The sequence below is a fragment of the Corvus kubaryi genome, unplaced genomic scaffold (assembly GCF_017639235.1).
Source record: "Corvus kubaryi isolate FWS band 111438036 unplaced genomic scaffold, C.kubaryi_AGA036_p1.0 37334, whole genome shotgun sequence".
Taxonomy (NCBI): Eukaryota; Metazoa; Chordata; class Aves; order Passeriformes; family Corvidae; genus Corvus; species Corvus kubaryi.
The window spans coordinates 3,764,793-3,791,791 of NW_024581108.1; the positions used below are offsets into that span (position 1 = coordinate 3,764,793).

General features: G+C 41.1%; 1 protein-coding gene across 2 annotated transcripts in view; it reads left to right on the forward strand.

Moving 5' to 3' along the window:
* The window catches only part of CRB1 (crumbs cell polarity complex component 1), a 100,848-nt gene that overhangs the window by 33,522 nt on the left and 40,327 nt on the right, over positions 1–26,999 (forward strand). For both annotated transcript variants that reach the window (XM_042029906.1, XM_042029907.1), the window contains exons 3-5: positions 67–262; positions 3,700–3,839; positions 5,255–5,437. In XM_042029906.1, coding sequence (XP_041885840.1) covers positions 67–262; positions 3,700–3,839; positions 5,255–5,437 — 519 coding nt within the window. The remainder of the gene's footprint in view (positions 1–66; positions 263–3,699; positions 3,840–5,254; positions 5,438–26,999) is intronic.

Sequence of the window (26,999 nt, forward strand, 5' to 3'; positions counted from 1 at the left end):
GCAATCCTTGCCGAGATTTCCAAAGCTGTCTCCTAAGCCTGGGGTTTATTTTCTCTGCTTTTGAAGGTACAAACTGTGAACTGGAAATCGATGAGTGCTTGTCCCAGCCATGCCTGAATGGGGGGACCTGCCACGATTCCCTGGGGAGTTTCTCCTGCTCCTGCACGCAGGGTTTCCTCGGGGACCTCTGTGACACCGACATCGACGAGTGCTCCAGCCAGCCCTGCCTCCACGGGGGACACTGCACGGACGGTGCCAACGGGTAGGTCTGCCAGCCCTGGGTAGGTCTGCCAGCCCTGGGCAGGGCTGAGCCTGGTGCTCCTGGTGCCTGCCTCTGCCGATGGCAACGCTACGGGAGCCTGCCCTGCCGGCTAGCTCATTTCCTTCCAAATTCTACATTTCACCTCTTGGTCCTGTGCTAATTTCAGTTTCGATCTGAAAAGGATTAGAAAATACCAGTCTGGTGTCAGAGCCAGTAAGACAACACAACATTTATGGCAAAGACTGACCAATAAATATATTTTTCATATTTGTACTTTAAATATTTACAACACGCTGTTTTGCTGGCTGTTAGTACTGTCATTCAGATATGAATTCTGTTTCTAATGCTTACCAAACTTTAGTTTCCAAGAAAGATGTGAGATTGTATAAAACTGAATTTTCTAACAGCAGCTGCCCACACTGACAGACAGAAGGATTAGAAGAGAGAGGCAGAGAAAAACTGTAGTAACAGTAACCATAGTAATACATATCATTAGGAAATATGTCAGAAATTTTACAGGTATACAGTACAACAGCTACTTTTTCAAAACAACCTGCAGTCCATGGGCAAAAAAATAATAACAGTAATAAAAAAAGAAGGAGACTACAAGGCAATGGAAAAGTGAGATTCTCCATCTACAGTTACTGGCCCCACGCAGAGGTCTAAGCAGAGCTCTGAAATTCACTCACCAGTACTGGATTTTCTGACTCAGCACGAGCTTCCCTAACTGAACACACATATAAGCTCAGTCTGAAAGTTCCCAAGTGTATTCATGCAGGTGCTCCTCTTGCCAGTATAGGATTTGTCCTTTATTGCGTATTTTCCAGTTTTTATAGAGCAGTTCTGAAGACTTTGGTGCCCCAAAAATCAGTCCAAAAGTCACGCCAGCAAAAGACATGCTTGCCTTGAGTAAGGGGGGAAGAGATCATATTCTGGGAATGAGCTTTTGTTCAGTGTGGTGACATGGCACCCACCTTGTGGAGCTTCTTTTCAGCAGCGCTGAACAGCTCTGAGCAGGACAAAGTAATTTATTATTTTCCAGTGTAGCTAAAGCATGACAGCAGGGAGAGGGGGTCACCTTGGACCTGACTCGCTCACAGACCTGTGTAGTAACCTGGAAGCTTTTTGAGGATACACATGTGAGGTGAACAACTGGGATGCTCATTCAGGCCAGACTTAATCCTGCTCAGTTTTCTCCTGGCTTCTAAAGCTGAGGTACATGCAAGACCAATTTTAATTGGCTTGTAATACTGCAGGGTATCTGGACAACAACTGGAGCTCTTTCCGTATTTGTTATGTGATGGAAAGGAATGGACAACAAAGCAATTCAAAACAGAAGGCTGCCCAGCAATTTCCTTTCTTATGTGTATTTTTGGGGATAAATGAAGAATTGTGGTCTTTACGCAGGAGTTTTCCTTTTCTGAATAATCTACAGTACAGCTGAGGCTTTGGTGTCTGCCACCAGCTCTCACAGAAATGTGTACAAGGAAATGAATTTAGTGCAAAAAGCTGTAAACACAAACATCAAACCAAATTCTCTCCCAAATTTCAGACTGATCTTCCAGCGATGTTTCATGAATGCAACAAAGTATGAGCTGATCTCTTAAAGAAAGATTTTCACATAAGTGAATGTTCTTATTTAAACTCAACAATTTACAGACTTAGCTGGACTACAAAACCTAGTGTGCCTAGGCACAGAGGATACCTCTGCATGCTCCATGTATTTTTTCTATAGGAAATATTGCCAGGAGCTCTAATGTTCATAGGAGATTCCATAGGAAAGAACATCTACATGTATTGCTTTCTGCAGATTGTGAGAACATCAAACAAGAAGTCAAAAAAATATGCTAGGTAGAGGATCAAAATTGTCTTACTATAAAAAGCCATCTGCCTGCTCAGCTGTCGCCTGCTCACAAGCAGGGCACCTTCCAGAATCCCTGAAGGTCGCCAGCAATGTCAAATGCTAAAAGATACCCAAGAAAAAAGACACACAGGTAGGGCTGCACATTAAGCAGTGAGTTCTGGATATTCCTCACTGCTCCAGGATTCTGAACCAAAGGGAAAAGTAGCTTGGACACAGCCAGGAAAAAAAGCTTTCACCACAAAGCTGAACAGCACCAAACTGAAGGTGCATGGGAGAAACGTACTAAAAACTCAGCAGAAGAAGATTTCTGGTTTGAGAACATACTTCAGAATGAAAATTATTTTTCTGATTCACATCTCCCTCATTACTTTTTATATCCAAAATTCAAATGCCACCTGGTCTAAGTCATCTCTGACTTTGATTTAAGAATAATCCATACACCAGTAACACACTGGCCTGCCAGAAGTTTCTGCTTATGCACACACTTAAACAGTGTAGTAAAAAGTTTACACTTTTTGGTCCGCTAGACTGCGGGAGCCAGTTGTTCTCTCATGTTGCTTTATGTTCAACAATTTCACCTTCTCTCCATATATTTACTCCAAGTCTGAGACTCGGATATTGAGCACAGAAATTATCAAATAAGTATACTTATGTCTTGTTCAGCAAAATGCCCCATGAATGCAATTGTACAATAATGGTTTATCATTTTAATGTAAAAGAAAAAATAAGAATAAATTTTTGCTTCCTATAGTTATTATTAGACCAAGATCATACAAGCCTGCACAGTTAACATGTCTTGCAAAAGCCTCTTCATATGACATGTACATCTTAACTTTGTACTTGATGACCAAAGAACAGGAATGATACTTTTTATAACAGCTCTCCTGAAAAAAAAATGCAAACTTTTTTTTAACTCCCAGATATTACTGATAGCTGCATGTTGCTCATTTCTACATATACACTTGTTTGTTTACTTTTGTGGTAGTGACATTGCTATCAAAATGAGCTGTATTACTGTTGTTATTGGGACTAAGCAAACAACTGATATTTTTGTTCTAACCTAACAATAAAAGGCTGGTTTTTAGGAAAAAAAAAATCATTTAGTTGAGGAACAGAAAATCTCTTATTTTGCTGGCAATTCAATTTCTACCAGTCCAAAAGTAAGGGATACTAACACACTGCCTCCCCCCTTTTAATTTTCTGAATAATGTTAAGCCTACAAAATAATTTTTTAAAAAAAGCATTGGAAATGACATAAACTTTTTTTTTTCTCCTAAAAATTAAAAAAAGAAGAAGAAAAAAGAAGGATCAGTAATTCTCAGGGCTCTGTCAAAACCAATTTGAATTCACAAGCAGTTCTTTTTCCCCAGACAAAACCACATACTTCAGGGAAAAGCTCATTGCTGGTTCCCAATTTCTGCGGTTTCTCCTAAAGCACCAGGTGGTGGTCTAGAGCTGGCCTCGACCCTGTGAGCTGCTAGCCAAGGCTACACAAGAAGCCTGTGCATGTTTGGGAACAAAGCCCAGATCTCTTGACTTCCAGCCTGAGTGAACATTGCATTCTGTGTTGTAGGTACAGCTGCAACTGCACCGGCACTGGATTTATGGGCTTGCACTGCGAGACCCTCACTCCCTTATGTTGGTCACAACCATGCTACAACAACGCCACTTGTGAGGACCACGCTGACAATTACACGTGCCACTGTTGGCCAGGTACGCTCCAGGTTCTCCTATAAATATTCCTTGAGTAGTAGTAGAGGTGTCCTTTTTTTTTTTTTTCCTAATACAATAAAAGGTTAAATCTCCATAACCTTAAAAGTACTCTATGGGCTTGTGTTTACATGGGCTTCACTCGTCACAAGGCAGAGCCCTTTGGGTAAGTTGCTTGCTTTTGCAGCTAAGAATTGATTTTCCTGTACAGCAAAAGTGGGCAAAACAAAAAGCATCAGTATTATGGTACCAAGACAGGAGATAAGTCAACGTTGGGAGCCATCTCCCAGTTACTTAATCCTTCAAACCATGTGATACATGCATCACTGCTGCAGCTGACCCTTTTTTCAGTCTTCATCAACATAACCTTGAAACCAGTCTAAAAACTTCTGTCTGGCAGTGGGCACTGAAACCCACAGGCTGTGTTCTCTACCAGCACTGCTTGTGTATCCAGCTGTTTGCAAAGAGGCCCCACACCCCAGGGGGGGACACAGACCCCGTGCTCCTGAGAGACTACACCACTCTTCCAGCACACAAACTACAAGAAGTCTCCCTAAGGAGTTTATGTCTGTGATCTTACTGAGGATGAAGGAGCGCAGACAGCACTGTGAGGACTAAAGGCCTCAGTGTTGTTGCACTACACGAGTCTTGGTGCAACAGATAAGGAAAAATTAGGCAGAACCCTTCACATTTTCCAGAATTCAGGGATCCTTGTAGCATTTCAACCTCCAGATGAAACACTTTACAAACACCAAATGATTTATACTGCCCTCCCCTGCCTTCCCACAACCTGAGAGTGTATTTACACCACAATTGTTACCCATGCAAATCTCCATGCTAGTGCCTGAAAAAGACCCAAACAAATCCTTTATGGCACGGCACAGCTCAGCTTACTAATGCAGAGTAGCCGCAGCAATGTCCTGCTGCCAAGCCCTGGCAGGGAGCTGCAAGGGAACATTCACACCTTCAAGGAGCTGAGGAAAACTTTCAGCACACGACAAAGCCTGAAGCCGTGTGCAGCTACTATTCACAGTGTATATTTTGGGGTCTGGAAGGGAAGAATAGCACACAGAATTATAGAATTATAGAATAGTTTGGATTGTAAGGAACCTTAAAGATCATCTAGCCTTCCAATACCTGAAAGGAGCCTATAAGAAATATGGAGAGGGAATGTGGTGACACGACAAGGGGAAATGGCTTCAAACTGAGAGCAGGTTTAAGTCAGATATTAGGAGAAAATTCTTTACTGTGAGGCCCCGGCACAGGTTGCCCAGAGAAGAAGTGGCTGCGCCATCCCTGGCAGTGTTCCAGGCTGGATGGAGGCCTGAACGCCCTGGTCTAGCGGGAGGTGTCCCTGCCCACGGCGGGGGCTGGGAGCTCCCAGTGTCACATCCCTGACCTTGTCGGTGTCTCCGCAGGGTACGCGGGCTCCCGCTGCGAGGAGGACATCGCCGAGTGCCGCAGCAACCCCTGCCTGTCCGGCGGCCACTGCGTGGAGCGCTCCTGGGCCGGCCACTACGGGCTGGTCCCGGGGCTGCCGCCGGCCTTCCGCTACGACCGGGCCGAGGGCTACATCTGCCGCTGCCCGTCGGGCTTCGCCGGTAAGGGCCGGGTCAGGGGAGGGGGTCCCGCCGGGCTTCGCCGGTAAGGGCCGGGTCAGGGGAGGGGGTCCCGCCAGGCAGGGCCAGGGCCGAGCCCGCCGAGCGCTCGGTCCCGCTGCCGGCCCCGTTCTACCGCCCGCGGCAAAGTAACCTCCACTGGTGTGCACAGCTCTGCTCTTACAGGGAAAAAGTGTCGGATTTACAGCTAACCATAATCCTGACAGAGGTGCGTTCAGACCTGCCTTTATTCTACCACAAGCCTGCACTGTTTAGCATAGCCGCAAACCACTTGGGCTTGGACTGTGTGCTTCTGGGGCTACAGTATTGTTCTGTCAACCCCACCCGCTAGTTCTTTCTAAAGGAAAAAAATAATTAATAGCTAGATTAATTTACCCAGCCTTCAATTTCTTGTTCCATTCATCTCCCGAGAAGCTTATAAACTTCATGTCATGGGAGATGCATGACTGCTGTCTCCAGCATAACAAGTACAAAAGTTTATGGAGACCACAGCTTTCACTCTGAATTCTCTACTTATTCTTCTTCAAAGTGGCATCAAGACTTGTTCCAGCCCTTCCCCTTAACTGTCCTTCCCTGTCCTGTCACTAAGTGTTGCTGTTGTTCTTTTGTTCTGCCTTAGAGAACACACTATGAGCCTTCTACTCAGGCTTTCAGTCTTCCAGGCTGTCCCAAGCACCCCCTTACCTCTCCACATGCCCCTGCTTTCTCTTCACCTCCTTTCGGTGATGGCCAGACTTCCAGTTTCTTCTCCTCCTGTCTTGTCCTAATTTGAAAACTTCTGAGCTCTGTGAGATAAACTGGAAGGTGTTTTCTTGATTAACTATCATCCTTTATCCTCTCATTTACTTATCAATTGCCTTCACCTGGCTTGTTTGCCTGATTTGGGTCATGATTCTATGGGTTTTGTTCAAATGGAGAACTTACTCCCCCAGCAATACAGACTCTTAAACTGGTCTGAAAACAAAGTGTATCAGAATGTATGTAACTCTATCAATCTTGAATCAATTTTTCAATCCATAATCTCGCTGTTCTCAGTCATTTGGAGAGTCATTTGCAGGACTCTCCAAAGCATGAGGGAGAGAAAGTATTGGAGATCCCAAAACTTTTACAGACTCTGTATGCAAATAAAATTACGTTTTTAAAAACCATAAGTAAGTCTAGTTATGTACATACCTGTTGGATGCTACCTATATAACTTTCATGAGAAAAAAAACCCAAAAGAGTTATTCTTACTGAACAGTTTGCCCACACCACAGCAGGAAGATCAAATCTTTAACAGGGCACTCTGATAGCAGTAGCACCACACATTTCTCTCTGGCCTTTCTCCTTCCCCCAGGTAACCTCAAAATAAAAAGTGCTGAAAATGAGCCTCAGCCTCCTTGGATTTCAGAAGCTTTGGCACAAAAAGCCTATAGGCAGGACTGGAAGTGTTTACCTCTCATCTGGACAAGCAATTTCTCCAATTATAGCCAAATAATAAGTAAACCCCTAGTTTTAATTAGAATTAAAGAAGATTTAAGATTAGAGTTGATAGCAGTAGTATGATTCAAGGTAGCAGGTGAGTCCCTGATCAGGGCCACTCACTATTTGGTGCTTATCTAATGGAGATGAACTAACAGCCACCTGGAGAAAAGGTCAAATCCTTTCATCTGGATATCAGCATATTTCATTGACACCCCAAATCTTACATTTCTGCAGCTGTAAGCCAGGAGTTTTTCCAGCCTTAACACCTGAATTGTTTTATGTGCTTTAGATATAACCCCTCAGATTCCTATTGCAACAGGACAGAGATTTTGTTTAATAAACCAAATTAATTTTATTATGCCTCTTTCCTCAGTAAAGCACTCATATAACGTTGTAATCATATGTCACTAAAGGGGGTTATATGCAGAAATATTAATCCACATACCCTGCATTGCAAGGGCCTGATCCAAAAGCCATTGAAATCAGTGGAAAGATGTAATTAAAGTGAGGGTAGCTGCCAATATGTAACAAGCATCTTTGAACTGACTGGATAAGATTGCAAACAAATTAGTGTAACTGAACTGAAAAACTGAGAATATCCACCTTTTGGATGGTAGTTTTAAACCTAAGGGCAGGAGATAATGAAGCCTAAACACATGCCTATGTCAGGATAAAATTTTTCCCTCAGAAACTGGGAGAAAGGAATAAATATTACCTGGCAGTGTCTTGTTACAGAGAGTGATTTTTCGGGTGACTTGAAAAACAGTCAGTCATCCTACTGAAAGTCTTGAAAGAATCAAATCTGCAAACAAAATTATTTAGACAATTTGATTCTTAAAAATAAATATGTAAATCCTAGTCTGGAGACTTCATCCCAGCTAGAAACTCTTTGAGGATGTTAGATATGTGCCTTATCCAGATCTAAGATAGAAAATTTCTGCACAGGTTCTACAAAGGGTTAAACTTCTCCTGTTCCTTTTTAAATCAAAGTGTTTGTGGATACTCAGATTTCAAGAGGTCTCAGTACTTCTGCAGTAGCAAGCCCTAGGTTTTTTATAGTACCTTGGCATGCTGGCCCCCTAGCACAACAGTACCTTTAATAAATTGGGCTTTCATTTAAGGGTCCTGTGATTTGTTGCTGCGAGCTAAAGGCAGTGGTTACCCTAGAACTGTGTCCTTTCATACTGTGGATATATTGTATTGCTCTAGCACTGCACATTTGTTAAAAAGGCTGTTATTTGAAAGGTTAAACTTTTCACTTCGCTCATGAAAACATGTGAGAAAGGAGAAAGGCAGAGCTATGGATTTGGTAGTGACTCATTTCACCAGGTTGTAATAAACTTAACACCATGTCAAAGTTAAAGAGCTTCTGAACTTGCAAGGTCTACCAAGTGACACATTCCAGAGTGGAGTGGAGCCCAAAGAGCAGCGAGTGTGCCAGGCAGGCAAGTCCTGCTCCCTGTGCCTAAAAAGCTGCGCTGCCCATATCTCCAGGTGGGGGGACAGTGCTGGCAGCAGGGATGAAGCCAATCCGTTTTCCCTCAGCACGGTGAGGGTGAGAGGAGCAGAGCTCACTCTCCTGAGTGCAGGCAGGGTCCCTGCTGCCACGCACATGAGTGCTGGCTGCTGAGGGCCTGGCCACTGCTGGTGTCTTGTTATCTGCGGTGTGCCAGCTGTGCCACCAGCACTGCTGCTTGCTTTGGCATCAGGAATTCCTAAATGGTTTTTGGCCTTTTTGTTTGTCTTGTTTTCTGTTTTTCCCTTTTAAATTTCCTTGGCCCTTTTCCCAGCCTGTTGGACTACTGCAAGAGAAAATGATATGATCAGACTGGTGTCGTATGCATATTGAATTCCTGGCATATGCATGAGGGAAAGAAACTGTCTCCCAGAGCCAGAAGATGAGGCAGATAAATGGCCAGTATGGGAGAGTGCTGAACACTCAGCTAAGTAAAGAAAACCTCAAGCCAGACACTGATGTGGGAACGTTGTGGGACCTGTACTTAGAAACTGAATTATTTGGGCTCTCGTTCTGCACTTAAGGCAGGGGGACAGAAACACGGAGCACACAGAGCTTCCATCTCCCTGCATGTCTGTAGGTGCTGCTCTGGGCAGAGCACCCAGCAGACAGCAGGGCACACTGACCCAGCCATCCTCCTCCCCCCTGGCCTCTGACAGTGTGGGACAGACACAAATATTATTGATGGGTAATGGGTGGGACCATGGGCACATAACCACTAACTTGGGAAGCTTAAAATACATGCATACATTTTTCTAACTCTAAAAGTAATTACACATCTTCTTTCTTTTTTAAACCTTCTTAACCATCAGCACAACAATCACACAGCCATCCTTAGCTATATAAAGCAATATGACTTACAAAAACTAAATCAAGCAGATGAGTAGTAAAAATCTCATCTCCAAACTCCAAATTTTGTATTTTCCTATGTTTCCTTGTCTGTCCTTCAGCTGTTCACACCATGATAGTCAATCATTCCTCCATTACACCAGGTTAATTCACTTTGTTTCATGGCCTGTCATCACAGTTTAAAGGGTTATTTTCTCTTGATTCTGAGACTTTAGAATAAGACAAAGCTGTTCAAGGAAAGAATGAGAATAAAAAAGGAGAAAATACAGAGAGAAAAAGTAATTTTCAAGTTAAGAAGCTTTCAAGAGCACTGCTCATTTTTTCAGTGGGGCTCAGGCTTTTCCCGCAGGCAAGATGTGTGCTCAAACTCAAAATTAACAGGTCTGGAGGTACTGTTGACTAATTATTATTCCCATACAGGCAAAGTTTCAAGAAAGAAAGTGTTGTTACCATGAAATATCCATCAACGTTAGCTGATTCAAGGAGAAATTCCAAATACATTTGTGTGTACTACACACATGAATTGCTGAAAAATTAGAATTAGGGCTTGAGATCTCGCTCTCTCTCTTTGGACTTCTTGCCACTCTGGAACAACAGAGAGGCTGTAATTGGCATGCAAACACACTTCTTCACTGCCCAAACTCCGTTCACAGTCAGTACAGGGTCCCTTTTTCACTGTGGGACTGCTGTGAAATGTTCCCTTACAAAACCAACTCGGTGGTGTCAGGCAGATGTGCAGCACAACATGAAAAAGTGTGGCTGTTTTCTGAGCATAGCAAGGAAGTTACTGCTTTCCTAGAGAGATTTCTACAGCACTGCCCTATCTCTGTCCCAGCCCCTGTGATCTCCACGTGTCGCTGTGTTCAAAAGCACGGGGGGAAGGAGGAGGAGAAGCTCCTGTCCCTACTCCCTTCCAGTCTCCTGCAGCTCCAGCATTCCATGGCCAGCCTAGGCACGGGCTGGACCAACACACGATGCCCTCAGGGCCTGGCAGGCACTTACTGCCTGTAAAAACCCTACACCAAACAGACAATTAGCACTTTAAGGTACTTTTTCCATCTCTGCTAAAGCCTGTGATCTTGAAAGAGCATTTGGACAAGCTTTTAATGATTCTACCCACTAATACTATTTAACATTTCTTCAGTCAGTAGCATCCTGGTAAGGAGATATTCATGTTGTCATCAGAATTGATTCCTTCTCTGTTGGCTCCTCCTCTACTACTGCCACTGAGTTCTTCCTCTCCCCTTTTTTCTTAATTTTTGGAAATGGTCAGAATATTTTCGTAGAAAGGCAAAGAGTATCCTTTATCCCTGGTCTGTGGTCTATTCCAGGGGGAAGCAAATGCTTTCAGGCCCCAAGAATACAGCGTGCTCACTGGTTTCTTGCTTGTCTGTTTATTCACAATTGAACTGCTTTCTTTGCAATAAGCACCAGTGATTTGTCACATGCTTAGCTCCCAGACCAAGCACACTGTTAGGTCAGTGTAATTACTCTTTCTGGATAGTTCCCCAGAAGGAAAGCCGAGGCTGAGTTCACAATTCACACCCTGTATGGTAATGGCCATACAAGGGCAGCAATACCTCAGAACATTGTGGGCAGCGCTGAAATTGGGTTGTAGCTGGAAGAATTTATGAATCTGCCATTCCTTTATCAGTTACCATTACAGAACTAGTGGGACATTTCAATTTAATTTCTACTGCAGGTAGTGTTCCTCTTGAAGAATTTTAAGAAATACCATTTAGTGAAAGAAAGTGTAATTTTTACATTCTTCCACCATATAAATCACCACAGCAACTAAGACTGACTTGTGTTTTTCATGACAGCTCTTTCCTTAACAGCCCATATCTTGAGACACTTTATGAAAGCCTAATAGCTTTTTTTTTTTTGGCAAAAATTAATCTTCTTATGACTTAACTTGCCCCCTGCATGGCAGCAGACGGTGAGAGCGATTGCTTGAAGGCACTGACTCTACTTGTAATGGTTACCTAGTCTTTGCCACTGGTTAAAGAACCCTGATTTAGTGGAAGACACTTCCCACAGGCAAGTGGGGGGTAGTACTCAGAAAAGAGTAGCATATGTCTCTAAGTGATAGTAATACCAGCTGAAAACATTTCTGTGATTACAATATTCTGCAGCTGGGGTTTCACCTCACTAAAATCTGAATGTTTGTGTATTATTCCCCACTTCAGAGAAATAAAATAAGGTCCAATATGATCATAAGGAACGACATTACTTCAATGAACAGTGGAATCTCACAGCCCATGGAGGATGAGTTTGTACATCATTATCAGATCCACTTACCATATTTAATGTGCTCCAAGTAGAGACTGAAATAGTTTCAGATCCTAGAAATAAAATATGCAGCTAGCATGGGCGCTGACTATGCAGAGGACTCCTTTTAATGAAATAAAATTCAGGTTTATTGAAAATTTCAGCTTGTCCCTATTGTTCCCATTGTACAAGGGAAGTTTTTGACAGAAAAGTATTTTTACTGGTAATGGCAATCTTTGTTAAAATTTTGTAAAAGCTGAACCATGATCATTAGGAAATGAGCTCTCAAGCTTTTCATGACAGCTCTTTACAGAATTAGCTCCCAAACCTGGTTTGCAGCACTGGGACTGATATTTAGGACCCTGATATACCTATATATATTTTTTAATGAGAAATATGTATTACAATCTCCCTCCTTCTTGCAAGTTCCAACTAGAAATGCAAAGACATTTCAGCCATCATTTCTGCATTATTCAGCGCCAAAAAAATGCACAAAGTTCAGATGTTTTTGGGGAGCTTTTTTGAGCTAGAAATATAGGATATTCAAACATTCTTATTTTCAGAACATGTATAGAGTTTTATGCTTTAAAATTTGACAGCTGACCCATCATTACTATGATCTATTTTCTCTAGTTGCACTGATATGTTAAGCTGTATAATGTAGTCCAGTGTGATTGACAGAGCCTGGAAGCAGTGGATATTTTGAATCTGGCACATCTCTCTGTGTTAAACAGTGTTGCACATAAACACTTTTTAGCATGAAAAGCTTTTTCCTTGAAGGGACAGAGGAGGGGATGAATGGCTTTTAATCCATAAGCTCCCTGATCTAGCAACACACCAACAGATAATGTCCTCAGATTTAATGAATTAGTGTGTCCAGTACCTGGCAGAAAATGCTTAAAGAAAAAAAAAATTTAAAAAGAACGGCAGTTGGATATTGTTTGGCATCAAGGATAATGCTTTTTAAGCACCTGTTACTTTCCTGACACTCATTCTTGGTGGGTCATTCCATCATATGATTGACTGCTTGTTAAATCAAGTCTATCCAGTAAGAATTTTCCTCCTGGGGCCTTCTTCAAGCCCTGCCTACTTACCTTTTTGATTTCTTTTTTAAATCTCTGGATAAACCTTTCCTATCCTTTTTAATTGGCATACCTCATATATTTATAGTCTCTCCACGATCCAATTTTGCCGCCTCTTGACTGAGCTTACGAACCTGCTCAGTCCTGGCCTTTTCATTTAGTGCTTGTTTTTCCCCAGCCCAGCAACGTTACATATCTGATGGCACAGGCTGCCACTAATGAGAGTTGAGTTTAAAGTGTGGTCCAAGTGATAACCCTGCACAAAAACGGGTAAAATCAAAGGTGCTGCACACACCAAACTGACAGCAGAACTTTGCTCATCTCCTTCAGAATTGGATTGTCCATCTCGGGAGTTACTTTACAGCAGATGCTTTTTAGCACTGGTTTGTGTAAGACTACATTTTTCTGGTTCAATTATGGTTGAATTGCAAAGTTAAGCAGATGCACAACTTTTGCCCAAACAGAAAGGAACTTTCTTTAAATCTACACATTCAGCTTTCACTGCTCTGGAGAAAGTGCTTGACAAGTAGAGAGTAAAGAGAGGACCTGTGTTATGGGACTAATATATTTTACTTTCTCAATACTTTTTAATTTATGGAATATTTAAGGTCAAATGTCAAGTGATAAACAAAATGACCTGATTTAATAGTTCAGTGTTTTGTTCAACAGATGATTTCAAAACCAGCCTTAATAATGTCACCATTGTGAACCCCATTAAAATCCAGTTTATTGGAAATACAGTAAATTATACAGCCAAATATTTAAGAGGCATTACTTCTCTTTTCCTACATAACAGAGGAGCTCGAGTGGCATGGGAGAAGCTGGTGGAGTTCAGTCAGAAAGAGAACATGACCTGGTAGTTCTGAACCACGTGCATGTAGTATAAATGTGTGTTCACACACATATGTGCTGATACACAAAGAAATACATATATGTGTAAACATACATAACAGCTAATTCAGAGTACTTTATTGCTCTGCTTACGGAAAGCCTTACTAGCTGGAAAGGTCCCCAGCTTTCATTTTTGCTATTTTGAAGGGCACAGTTTTCTGTCTGGATGGTTTTGAGGTGAGAATGAAGGATTTGTCTTCATTCCTTTCTGCAAAATTCGCAGCATGCTGGCTGACCAGGAGCATTTCTGTTGGTCTTCACTACTAAATAATTATTTTAAGTGCACGGCTTCTGACAGTGGGAAATGCATGATGTTTGCATGCCAAACCTGCATATGTTTGCTCTGAAGGCAATATTGGCCTACACTGAGCTAAAAAATTAAAGTAGGCTGCTGTTAAATTGCTTTGGCATCAAACAGAAATGATACAATGCCATTCATCACTTTGTTCGTTTAGAGGTTAAAGTTTTTATGCAGCTTAGCATAACTTTGTATTACCTTGCTAAAAAAGTATAAGCTGCTGTGAAAACATGCAATCTGTTTGGACTGGCATCAGCATTTTGGTACCAGTGGAACTCTGAGAACCAGGTTCCCTGTACCCCTTCTGTACCTGTGAGCCAGCAGAGGGAGCGTGAAGCGCTGTCCATGTCCAGCATCTGTGAGACATTAGAAAATTCTGGCTAGAGCTGACATGTCAGCGCTGTCCTTGGAGCCTGATCTGGGAGATGCTGCTTCCCAAAGTCTTTGTGATGAACACTGCTTGCTAGTCCAAATTCTTAGTGTCAGTTTTTAGCTTTTGCATCACACACAGTTCGATTAGCAGGATCTTCCACGTGAAGCTCAGAGATACTGGTCTGCAGCCAGCCATGCAGAGTCCAGCCAGGGCTGTAAAAGCTATGGAGAAAACAAGCACCAGAGTTTTAAGTAGAAAAGAGTAATTTGATGACCCAGACAGGGCTATTCCTAGCTAAAATTTCTTAGCACCTTGTAGGCTTGGCTTTCACACAAGAAGAAAAACAAATTAAGAATCTTACTGATTATACCAGTGGTCCTGCTGACAGAGCTATTGGGCTGAAGGGAGGCACCCAGAATGAATTTTGCACCCTCTCTTGACAAAAAATAAGTTTGACCCAAGAATTGTGCAAAATGTTTACGTTTTTCTCTTCGTACCTAAAATATCAGCAAAGGATTATTTCAGACCCTTACATAAGGTTCCCATAATGCCAGTGGCAGAAATGACATCAGTTTTTAAAGCATAAAAGGCACCTCATCTAGGCTCAGAAATGTCAGTAGTAATTACAAACTTTGTTTTCAGGTGTAATCAATTCTTTATTTATGGTGTGAAATGTTTTTTACCCTTTTGAACTTTCACCATTCTAAGCCAAGCAATATTGTTGGCATGTTCCTTTAAAAATAATTGCTTCTGAACTGAGAAATTGAATGTCAAGTTCCAAGTTGATGTAAATTAAATGGGTTGCACTAATAGTCTGGCCCGTGGTAGGAGTGAGTGTTTCGATTCTGGGTTTGACTTCAGGACATGACCTCTTGATCACACAGGTCAGCAGAGATGGGAAATATTGAAGAGGTACCCCAGGTTGACGTGGGGAAGAAAGTGTCTAGAACTGATGTATCACAAACTGTCTGATCCATTAAACAGAAGCAATGTCAGGCTCCTCAGAGAATAAAGCTTAGTTGTCACAGGTCATTATGCTCTTCAAAAAAAGAGTTGGAAGGAAAATCACGATGATGGAAATCCTCAAGGCTGTCATGTACACATAATCTTCTAAACCTTCCTGGATTAACACTGCCAAGCCTGTGCACAGGGGGAAGGGAGTAAAGAACCCAAATATTCTTAACTTCTACAGTGCAATTATGTGCCAGATTTCCCACCTGTAGCTGTTAGAAAGGATTATTTTATAAGATACAGCATTTTAAAATTGAAAGCAGGACATCTGTACAGCTGAGACTCACACTTACGTGACCATGTCTTGAGAAGAATTCCATCCATGAGAGCAATCACATTCACAAGGTCAGGCAATACACAGTTCTTCAAAGGGAAGGAGCTGGTGAATTGGGCTGAAGTTTGTATTTTTCTTTTTTATTGAAGGCTATCTCCTGCCTTTAACACTGGCTTTCATTTCAACTTCTGAGCAACCCCAGCTCTCTCAGTCTCTCCTCATGACAGATTTTCCAATCCCTCAATCACCTTCAGGGCCCTTGGCTGGACCTGCTCCTTCTTTGTACCTGGGGAGCCCAGAGCTGGGCTTGGTGTGGTCTCCCTGGTGCTGAGCAGAGGTGAAGAGTCACGTCCCTTGACCTGGTGGCAACACAATTCCCAGCTCAGCACAGGAGGCCGTTGGCCCTCTCTGCTGCCAGGGCACACGGCTGCCTCGTGCCCAGCTTGCTCAGAGCACAGCAGGGCTGCTTTCCAGCCAGCTGGCCCCGGCTTCTCCTGCTGGATGGGCTCATTTGTCCCCACATGAAGGACTTGGAGAATCCCTTTATAGAATTTCACAAGGTTCTTGAACATTCCCTGTTTCCCCAGCCTGTTGAGGTCCCTCTGAATGGCAGCATAAACTCTCTGGTGCACAAAGAGCTCTTTCACATTTTGCATACACATATGCATATATATATGTGCATGTGTGTGTATATGTATATATATATATATATATATATATATACAGTTCCCATTTTAATTGTTAATAAATAAGAAAATCACTTTAATGCTTTTGTTGGATTGGACTCAGGAGTTTTGCAGTTTGCTGGCAATTAATTATCACTGATGAGTCCCAGGTCTAAGGTCTTCTCAAGGACATAAAGAATATGTTGGGATTTTGAGTAATAAAAATAAGCAGATAAAGTGAGCACCGAAACTAATTTTATGTGATATACTACATAAAAGCTCTTACATTAATTGTTCCCTGTAGCATCTAGCTCTTAATTATACAGTGTTTGCTAATAAGAGGAACAAGTGATAAAGCCGAGTATTTTTATGTCCGTTCCTTGGCACTGTTTGAAATAAACTCGGAGGTGACTCTAGTAAGGCACAGCCTGCTTCTGTTTAGGTACCTGGACTGATTTTTTCAAGTACAAGGAGAATTTCAAAGAAGTTAAGATTGCCTTTTACTGATGACCTGGATGCTGATCCCTTTAAAAATATTTGAATTAACTTAGAAAAGGACTTCTGTTGATTGTGTAAGGAGAACCAGATTAAGGAAAACACTCTCGTTCCCTGGCTGACAATGAACTTTGCACTTTCAATAAACAGTCTTGGAGAGAAGAAAAAAACCCTGGTATAGACAGCTAATTTATGCTGATAATTAACTGCTAGAAGTAGATTTGGTGGATCTGATTCAGATTGCTCTCCCACTGCTGTAATTCTTCGAGTCTGGCTGTGCTAACAACATGACACTAACACAGAGAATTATAGTGATCAATACGATTATGGCTGTAGTCTCTGTCCTGTGGGCACTATTTTTTCTTAGCAAAGAGGGTTCAGAATCTGTTGTTAGACCTGTTTGTGAGGCTAAAACATCATGGTAAAACACTGCCTGTAGTACCAAATAAAGAAAACTATTTGAATGCTGTGCTGTGAAAAAGTCTGCACAGCTACAGAAGTTAACCATAACACACAAAGACATAGAAAAACTAGATTTAATCTAGCTAAACCACATACCTCTAATATGCTCCAGGAAATTCCCCATAAGGCGGCCAGGATTCCATGGCAAGCGCACACAGTCTTAGCTGAGGTCCATGCTTTCCCACTGCCATCAGGATTGCTATGTGACCAAGCAAAAATGAAGCTAGTTTGGGTCTCAATCTTCCCCGCCTCGAGATGAGTTAAGCATATGAAATCTTGGATGAACAAAGCCACCATTTAGATGAGTTTTCCCACTACAAAGGGACTAACACTGCAGGGAATGAGGGGAGTGAACACTGCTGCTGAAGTGAAAAGAGGTATGATCCTCTGCCATTCCCACCAACAGAGAGCTGGACTGAAAGATCACAGCCCAAAGTCTCAGGTCATCTGCATCTACATCCTCTCTAGAGCAAGTCACAGCTTATCCAGGAAAGAAAACACACATAAAAAGTAATTTTTTAAAAAAAAGTTAGTTTGGCGTAAAAAGCTTGGATTATTTTCTATATTTAAAGTGCTAATAAATTCCGTAAATACTCTAGGAACAGAGAAATGTAATTATACACAGCATAGATACAGATCATACCCATGCTTTTTACACAGTCATGCTGTGCACAGCTCAAAATACGCTCAGCATAACCATGTTATGTGCACTCACCCATTCATATTTTACATTTTTCTATTCTCACATCTCCATTATCAATTAAACTCTATAGGCCCTATTAAAACTATGATTTTCTGGCCTTCTGACTTTTTCAGTTTGTTTCAATAAGGACTGACAATGAAGTTATGTGAACACAGTCACTTTTGCATGTTGTGGAGATTCACGTTAGTTATAACAAAATGAGAAAATCCTGCAAATGACTGAAATTTTCCAGAGCACCACTTCCAGGGCAGAAGCCGTTTCACACTAGACAGCACAGCGGCCGTGCTTGCCTAGCTCAGTTAAAGCAAATAGGAAACAGCCAACAAGAGACAAGGTAGAAAATCCCTTTTAGTGGAGACAAGGCACTGAGTGCATTTCTCAATGGGTGTGTTCATCAACAGCAAGGACTCTCCTAAAGCCCTTAAGTGTTTGTAGGATGGAAAATTAATTTGTTTTCTAATTCCAGAGTGAATCGTATGCTCCAAACAGATTTTCAAGTCAATGAAACATGACCCTGTATGATCTAATTAAACAACTCAAAGGTATTGGTGGTTTTAAGATCCCTCTGGATATACTTCAGTTCAAATGCACACACATCATCTGTAGGGACAAGCTCATAAATCTACGAAAAATGCAAATCAGATCATTAATGCTTTGCATTTGACAGTCTTGCCACAGTTTTCTAAAAGGTAAAACATGATAAAATCCTGAATTACACATACTCTTTTACAGGTTATAGAGAACACCAAAATAACCCCATACTGGAAAGCAGAACACCAAATCTCTTTCTTTGTCTTCTAAATATCTGGTCCTGAATCAGGTATAAAATAACAAATTCTCTGAAACCTGCTATTACAATTTCTTCTCTGTATGATGCCCTGACCCTTTGAGTGGAGCACTGGACCAGATGATGACCTCTGAGGGTCCCTTTCAACCTAAATTTTTCTATGATTCTGTCCTAATTCTCTGTGTTTTGTGAATTGACTTCTCTGCTCCAGTGCACATGACTGTTTGATTACAAAAAAATAATCTATGGCTGGTTTTTTTCTAAATTGTTTCCAGTCTTTTGTCTCTGGTATTGTTCCAATGGTCTCCTTTCCCCACTCTCAATTGTAGCTCAGATCTCTGTGAAGACTTTATCTATGATCTGCAGAATTTCTTAGCATCCCTCACACATCCTATATAGATCGATAGCCCTACGCATGCACTCTGTCCTCTTACTGCCCAGAAATGCCCACGTGTCTGACAAGAATTCTGTCTCAAATGCCAGCACAAGTATCTTTGGGGGCACCATTGATTCCTGTATTTTTATTTCCTTTTTCCCGGTCACATCTTTCATCTGTTTTGTCTCCAAAATCTTACCTAGTCTTTTTTCCATCACCTTTTTCCATTTTAACCTGTCACACCCTGTGATTGTGCTCTCCCTCCTCTCTTCTCCCCTTCCTATCTCATACCACCAACATGGCCATAGCTACAACATGTTTGTGCAGCCAGAAAACTAACTCCAGAAGGATGCTGCCTGGGAAAACCGGGCTGCCACAATTTGATTTTCTTCCTTGCCTCCATCAGTCAAACACAGCAGCAGCTGCCTCATTCACCCATATATAAAGCTGACTCTAGAAGCAGGGAAATGAAAGGAAAATGAGTGCCACGCAGGGACATATTTCACTCTTGAACGAGTTTTTCTTTACTCCAGATTCAGACCCTAATCCCACAATTGGATCCACATGGCTGGCTGTGTAAATTGAAGCAGGGGCTGGAGGTGCAGGCTCCCAGCAGCAGTGTTGCTGTGCTGCCCTTGCAGGACACGGCCCCTGGCCCTTGCCAGGCAGTGTCCCCTGACCCCGGCCGTGCCGCGCGCGTGGCTGCGCCGGGGCCCTCGTGTCTGCTCGGGCCTGCCTCGTCCCCCCAGCAGCTGGAGCCAAGCTCAGCCCCGACGGCTGGTTCCAATACTTCTAAAATAAAATAAACACACCCAATCTCACTAAACAACTAATCACCTACAGCATGTACATGATTTTCTTCTTCTCGCTTTTTTTTTTTTTTTTTTCTCCAAATGAAAACTATTTTAGGTGTGACAAAACATGTGAAACAAGTGGAAAAACATTTCCAAGTACTTTTGGTCTCAGAAAACCTTTACTGATTGACGAGATTAAGGGATTGGGGGTTTTTACCACTTTAAAAAAAATCCATTTTTACTGAAAATTCGAACTAGTCTATGAAACTGGGGGCCAGCAACATTTAAAAAGATTGAATTACAGCATGCCATTCTGAATGTAGCACATTATGAATTCCATATCCCTCAGCTAGAGTGACATATTTAATGATTAAGCCAAGCCACTCAACTCTATTTCTATTTTAATTTTTTTTCCTAGCCAGTATTAACTTTACATGTACATTTCAAATGGCAAGAGGAAAAATAGCAGAACAGTGAATTTGTCTGCAATAAAGGAATAGCAAGGTCTTACAACTTTTTGAAATTAGAGTTGTGTGAAAGGTATCATGTGCAAATTAGCCCAATGTTAACAAATGATTTTTATCCTACTATTTTAAAGAATCCTGTTCTCCATGTGCTCCAGCTCTGCTCTGTGTTCTGTCCTTCATTTTACACAAGCTTTTCCTGCCAGGAGAGCAACAGAAATTGCCATGCAAGAGCAGAGCACTGGTCACATCAAGTTCGGTATCAAATGCAAGCCTGTTCTTTACTGAAGAAAAACAGGAGAAAAAAAATCATCCATTTAAATACCCCTCACTTGCTCTACACTGATGTACATAAGAGGAAAACCTCCTTCCTGACCTGCATGGTGACTGATTTATGCCCACAAGCATGGGGTTTAATTACGATGACACAGAGATCGTCAATTTATTTCCTTGCGCTTACTCACTCATGAACATGCATTTCCTCCTTCCAGCAAAAAGTAATTATCTCTTTGCAATTATCTGCACAGATGTGGCAAAGTTAGAATTTTCGTGATTGTGTGCTAAAACCTGGGGCCCTGAAGAATATATGCTCTGCCAGATCTTTCTGCTGGCCTCAGGATTAATGAGTCCCTTGAAGAGAGAGTTGTTTGCACCTGGGGTAGGATTTTATAACAGACATTTCCAAAATTCTAAAATGTAGGCAAAGGAAGTGCTATTTCAAACTCTTTGTCTTCCATAAAGCAATTCTAAAGGGTATCCTACAATCTGTGTCTCCAGGATTTCCTCCTGCTTGCATTTGATACCTGTATGTGCAGGTAATAGTTTGACACACCTACACCTCAATTGCTGGGAATTATTTCATTCAAGGGAGGCCCAAAAACATGGAAAAATAGACTTGGAAGGGACAGACATGCAGGTATCGTTTGGACTGTCAGTGTGTCTAAGGCAGGATCTGCCAGTTTGCGTCTCATTACATTTTTGTCTCTAACCCATTTCTAAGGATCCACAATAGAGTTTACGGCTCCCAGTGGGCATCTTACACAAAGGCTTTGTTGTCTTCTTAGCATTAGAAATATTTTCTTACATCCAGGAACAGCCAGTGTGATCTGGATGTTCCTTGTGTGGGTCAAACCTGTGACTTTTTCACCTGATTACTGTGGTCTCAGGGCATAGTTTGCTCTCTTTTTCGTACTGAAAAACTCCCATTTTCAGTACGTCCCATTTCCTCTGCTTGTCTTTTGACTGAACAGCCCTACATTTTTAACCTTTTCTCACAAGCCATATTTTGTCAACCTGCAATCATTCTCATTGCTTTCCTCTGAATTCTTCCTAATTGATCCAAATCTTCCTTGCAGTGCAGAACTAAAAGTGGACTCGGTGTAACTGAAGCATTGCAGACTGAAACTATTGTTCTACCTGATTGCTGGTTATTCTGGCCTGAGACTGCAGAAACTGAGTGAGCCCTTCCAGAACCGAATACAGTATTTTTCAGACCATTTCTCCAATTTCTTATGTTCATCTATAAAGGTCATTTTGTCTGTAACACAATCAAAAGTTTAACTTAACCCTGCTTTATCAGACAACTTATTAGGCAAGCTTTCTCTGCTTACAGCCACATCTTTTATGAAAACACCAACCAGAGCAAAGCCAGGACAATCCCGAACCATAATCAAATCCCAGTTTGACAGGGAATCCCTGACAATTACTTTCTGGGCAGGATGACACAAGTTTTATACCTGCTTTATGGTGGTTTCACATGGAATTTTCTCCTTGGTCAGATTATGAAAATGTTATTAGACACAATATTTGACTGTAATTAGAGTATCTGCTCCTGACAGGTTTGTTCAAACTCCCACCAGTGGTTCTGGCACGGCTTTGAGTTTGCTGAATACCCTGCTCGGGGGCTCCCCTGTCCCACTGTGCTACCAGCCCCATGTTGTCACTGAGCTGTAATAGTGGATGTCTGTCCCCCCCCTGTTGACTCTGTGTCTGCTCATAACCTTCCCTCAGAGTCCCATTGTCACAGTCACACTGCAAAAGGAATGACAGTTACTGAGAACCTCCAACTTCTTCTCGCAGAGTTCCAAATAAGGTGCACGGTAAACATCAAACTGTAGCACGAGACATCTGAGTATCACTACTAGTCAAGTGCATTCACACTAACTTATCAAACCGAACTTTATTTTGTTTAAAGCTTTCTTTCTTACATTTCCAAAAGTCTGAGTTACATTCTTGATATATTTCACGATATTTAAACATATTATAGGAAAGCTCACTCAATGCCTGTGTCAGAAGCTGGAAGAAGCAGCAGCTCTCTGAGCATCTCCATAAAAACAGTGGTGAACTGTAGATTAAATGAATCCAAAATTGTGTTCTGTGTATAAGTCTTTTGATGAACCTAAACACAAATGTGACACAAGGTCAGTAATTTCCTAATTAGTGAATAAATGAGTTGAGGGAGGAGAAGGAAGTGATAAACATAAGTGACAAAAATAATGTCTGCTGCTAAAATTATCACAGAAATAAGTAGTTAAATCTCCTGAACTCTATTTCCCCCTCATTAAATTTGGTCTAAATCAAAATGTCTTGCTCAAGAGCTGAAGAAAAAACATGTTTTAGTAAATAATTTTTTTCCTGTCTTTAGCACGCTCAAAAATCTAGAGACACAGACTGTCATTAAGTAGAGAGACCAAATGGAACAAGAATACTTTACAAAGTAAGGAAACAAGATTAAATTTTACGTCTTTTCTATCTGCTTATTGAGATGTTTCTCTGAATGACAGTTTCTCTGAATGACAGTGACCATGAAAGAGTTGATCTGGATTAGCAAACCTTTTGAAAGGAAAAAAAGTCTTAGCAAACAACATCTTGTAGAACAACAAAAAGCGACCAATCAGTTTTGAGCAGATCCTAATGATACGCATTTCTGTGAAACACAAACAACATTCAGTGTGAGCACGAACTTGGAGTAAAAAGAATTTAAGTAGGATACATATCTATTGTGTAAGCAGTTTATTGGGTCTTACTTTAAGCCTTGTTGATCTGGCTTGGGCAAAATATACTATCAGACTACACCAGCAGGTACAGAAGTGGAGCAAGCTAATCCTGGAAAGGAAGCCTTTACACTAAGAACTGTTGTGAATTTTACAGAAGTTTGCTCTGTGGACTGCTTAAGTGCTAAACGATCTTTTTCTTTCGGAAACTTTCCTGTGGAAAAAGATGGTTGCAACTAGGATACAAGTTTACATCATTTTAATGACAATGTTTACAGGTAAATATTCTCTTTTTGATTTGTATGTGCACTCGGACTGTATTGAACATGTAGCACCTATCCAGGTTGCTTGCTTGTAGTTTCTTGATATTTATTTAGTGTCAGGGGACTGGAAAGGCAGAAGGCTGTAAGCAGATTTCTAACCAAAGGTGTGTCTCAAAAGTGCAATTTAAATAATAGTTTTATAATTATTTAATCAGAATGAAAAACAATGGCATTCAGCAGAATTATGCTTGAGTAATTGCTTTTGTCATCCTGCTTCTGCAGGAAACCTTTGCTGCTAAATTTGAAAGAGGGAGTTTAATTAAGAGGTTTACAGTTAGAAAATAGCCACTATATAGTAATAATGTGTAAGTGAAAAAAGGAGACAGATGAATGATGCTATCAAACTGAGTCAAAGGAACAGTTTAATCTGTGTTTTGAAAAAAACCTTCACAGGTGGGAAAAGTCATCATCTTAATTATTCATAATTATCTGAAATTTTATGTCAGTGTGTAATATTTAGAAGGGAAAATGCTGCATGATTCTACTTTTGTTTTTCCTTTAAAAACACAAATATGCTTAGCTGAGCTAATGCATGTAACCACTGGAAAAAAATCATTGCCTTTGCACTTCTTTTGGTATGTTTTAAATCTTTTGAGAATACTTTTTTTACATGCTAACTTGAGCTATTTGAACTGCTTATACAGTTCTATAAATATGGACTAATCCTTTTATCTAGAATGCTTTTATCTTGACTGACAATGGTCTTTGCTTGTATAGAAATTGGCAGATAACAAGCAATATCAACACCACTTGCAAGAACAGCTGATTTATTTGTTCTTGGTATGAAAAAAGTGACTTGTAATTTGTCTTGTGGTGTGACCTATATTTGTTTGTGCTAATCATATTATGAAATAGTAAGCCTATATATATAAGTGCATACATGTGTGAATATCTATATGCACAACTCGATAAAATAATTATTTTGCAATGTATTTTTAATGTCATTACTTAAAATATAAGCATTGTATTGAGACACTGAAATTACTATGAAATTTATGTATTTAAGTTGCTCTATCAGAGTCACTTTATATTTAATAACTGATATTATTCATTTTCTATAGGCAAAGAACACACTAATAATAATAATATGTGTACTTCCTCATAAAAGTGATTTTATTTCTTTGTTGGACATTGATGATTTCTTTTATCAAATGTCTTATCTGAATTTAAAGATAGAAATAGATATGATTTCCAAAAAAAGTTTAGCATTCTCATGAAATTATTTTGTTAATTTTATGTCTTATCTGATGAAGTAGAGAACAACACAGGTACTAAAGAATGTTGTAAAGTTAAATGCATCTGAATCATCCTTTCCACAGGCAAGTCACCATTGCAAAGTGAGACTCAGACCACAAGTTACAAGGCAAAGGGAATGTCTGGCAGGTGCTGTGGGACAATAAAGTAACACACAGAGAGTCACCACACCCTGATGAAAATGCAACAGCTAAGGACCTAGCCATTCACAATGCTGATTGTTTTATGAAAGGTTTCACAGGGGCTCCCAGTCTATAAATCCTTAAGCATAGCCTGTCCACTCTGAAGCCCTGTGACAAAGCTAAGCACAACCTGATCCAACTGCTTGTGGGACTAATTTTTATCTCTGACACAAAAATCCGAAGAGACCTGCATTTCTACAGCCATCATATTAAGACTGAGTTGTACAAAAGACCTGAGGACACATTGTTCTCAATGTCAAAGCAGGGAAGGGAGCAGTATCAGGCAGGAGATGTACTAAAACATTGACCAAAACAAGACATAGCTCACAGTAACTTCACTTTTCATATACCAGAATAGCAAAAGCAGGACAAGTTACTAACACTGAAATTACCACAAACTGGACAAAGCAGACATGGCTCTGGCCCCCAGTCAGGAACGGTTTGGGAACTGCACTTCTCTTGGAGAAAGTCAGCCCCAATGAGTTGTATTTCTGCCAGATGCCACTACCCATTAAGGTATACACAGACATCTCTCATTGGAATAAAGATGAGCCTGGCTGGGAAACTGAGAGAGACTGCTGCAGTAAAACCCCACTGCCAGGCCAGGGACATGGCACCAGCTGTGCTCGGTAGTTTGAAGCTTCAAGTGGAGAGTCAGTGTATGCTTTAATTGAGGAGGGATGGGTGAGTTGGATCACTGCAGAGAGAGTCTTCTGTGTACCTGCTATGATCACTTCACTCTGGCTGATCTTTGAAACAAATCTCTCCCAGTTCTCAGTTCCCTCCTGGCTCTCCTCTACTTACCACTCCCCAAGATGGGTCCAGTTACAGCTGTGATTGAATGAAGTGGACAGGCAAGGAATTAGCCTGGGTAACTACACTTATCTACTGCTATTTGAAGCAATTCGTTGTGGCTGAATGCTGCTCTGTAATTTTCCATGAGAAATGGCTGTTTTGTTATAGAAATAAAGCTCAATGCGAATTTGTACATGAATGTAAGTGTAGTGCCTGGTACACTCAGCTGCCACTCCATGAACCTCAGCACATCACATTACCTGATTTACAGGCAGCAGTTTTGCTGTGGGGATGGATGAAATATTATCTATTTAATTTGTGCTGATGATACTAATTTGAAAACTAACTGCAAAGTGTTTCTCATTTTTCTCTAAGATAACTATGAAGGGAAGTGAAAATGTTAAGAGTTTTACTTAGCATGAGTTATCAAACAAGTATTTGGATATTTTGGCTGCTTCCAAGAGAGATGAGAAACAGATTTTCCCTGATCCACTGAATGTATATCGGTCACTGGGTTGCTCAAGGGAGAAGTTACTGTAATTACACTTTATAGATGAACAACAGTGCAGAGGGATAAACAGATTAGTTTTATAAGAGGAACAGATTTGTTTTTCTTTGTGAAGTGTGATGCAGCAGACTCACTTAGGCCACATCTCTCAAATTACAGCAGAGTTGAGATGAGGAGTTCTCCTTTTACCAGATATACCAGAAGCCAAGCATTATATGGAAGAAGAGGAAATATGAGGCTGTATTGACAATCTCCTGCAGAAGTGCTCTCATCACCAATCAACCTCTGAGGCATTTGAGAAAATATTCATTTCGTCTTTTCTTGCTTTATATTTTGTATAGAGAGAGGTTAAAAAGTTCCCCTGTAGTACATACTTTTTGCAGTACATACATTTTGCAGGCATGTTCAGCCACTTGTCCGCCTGACCCACCGTGTCTTGTGACTCTCACTTGAAGACTGTTGCTCCAAGATGTTTCATATGGGACCAGGAATAATAGTCTGGAGTTCTTACACTGTTTGAATGAACATGAAAAAGAAGGAAAGACCAGCAGATCATACTCCAGCACACAACCATACTGTATTATGGATAGGAATTAAGCAACAATTTTTGGGTTTTTTGTATGGGATAAACAATTCCATTCTGCACAAAGCATTCTGAATTTCTACCACAGGATATGTGGGAAACAATTTCTTGATCTCACCTGATGATGTTTA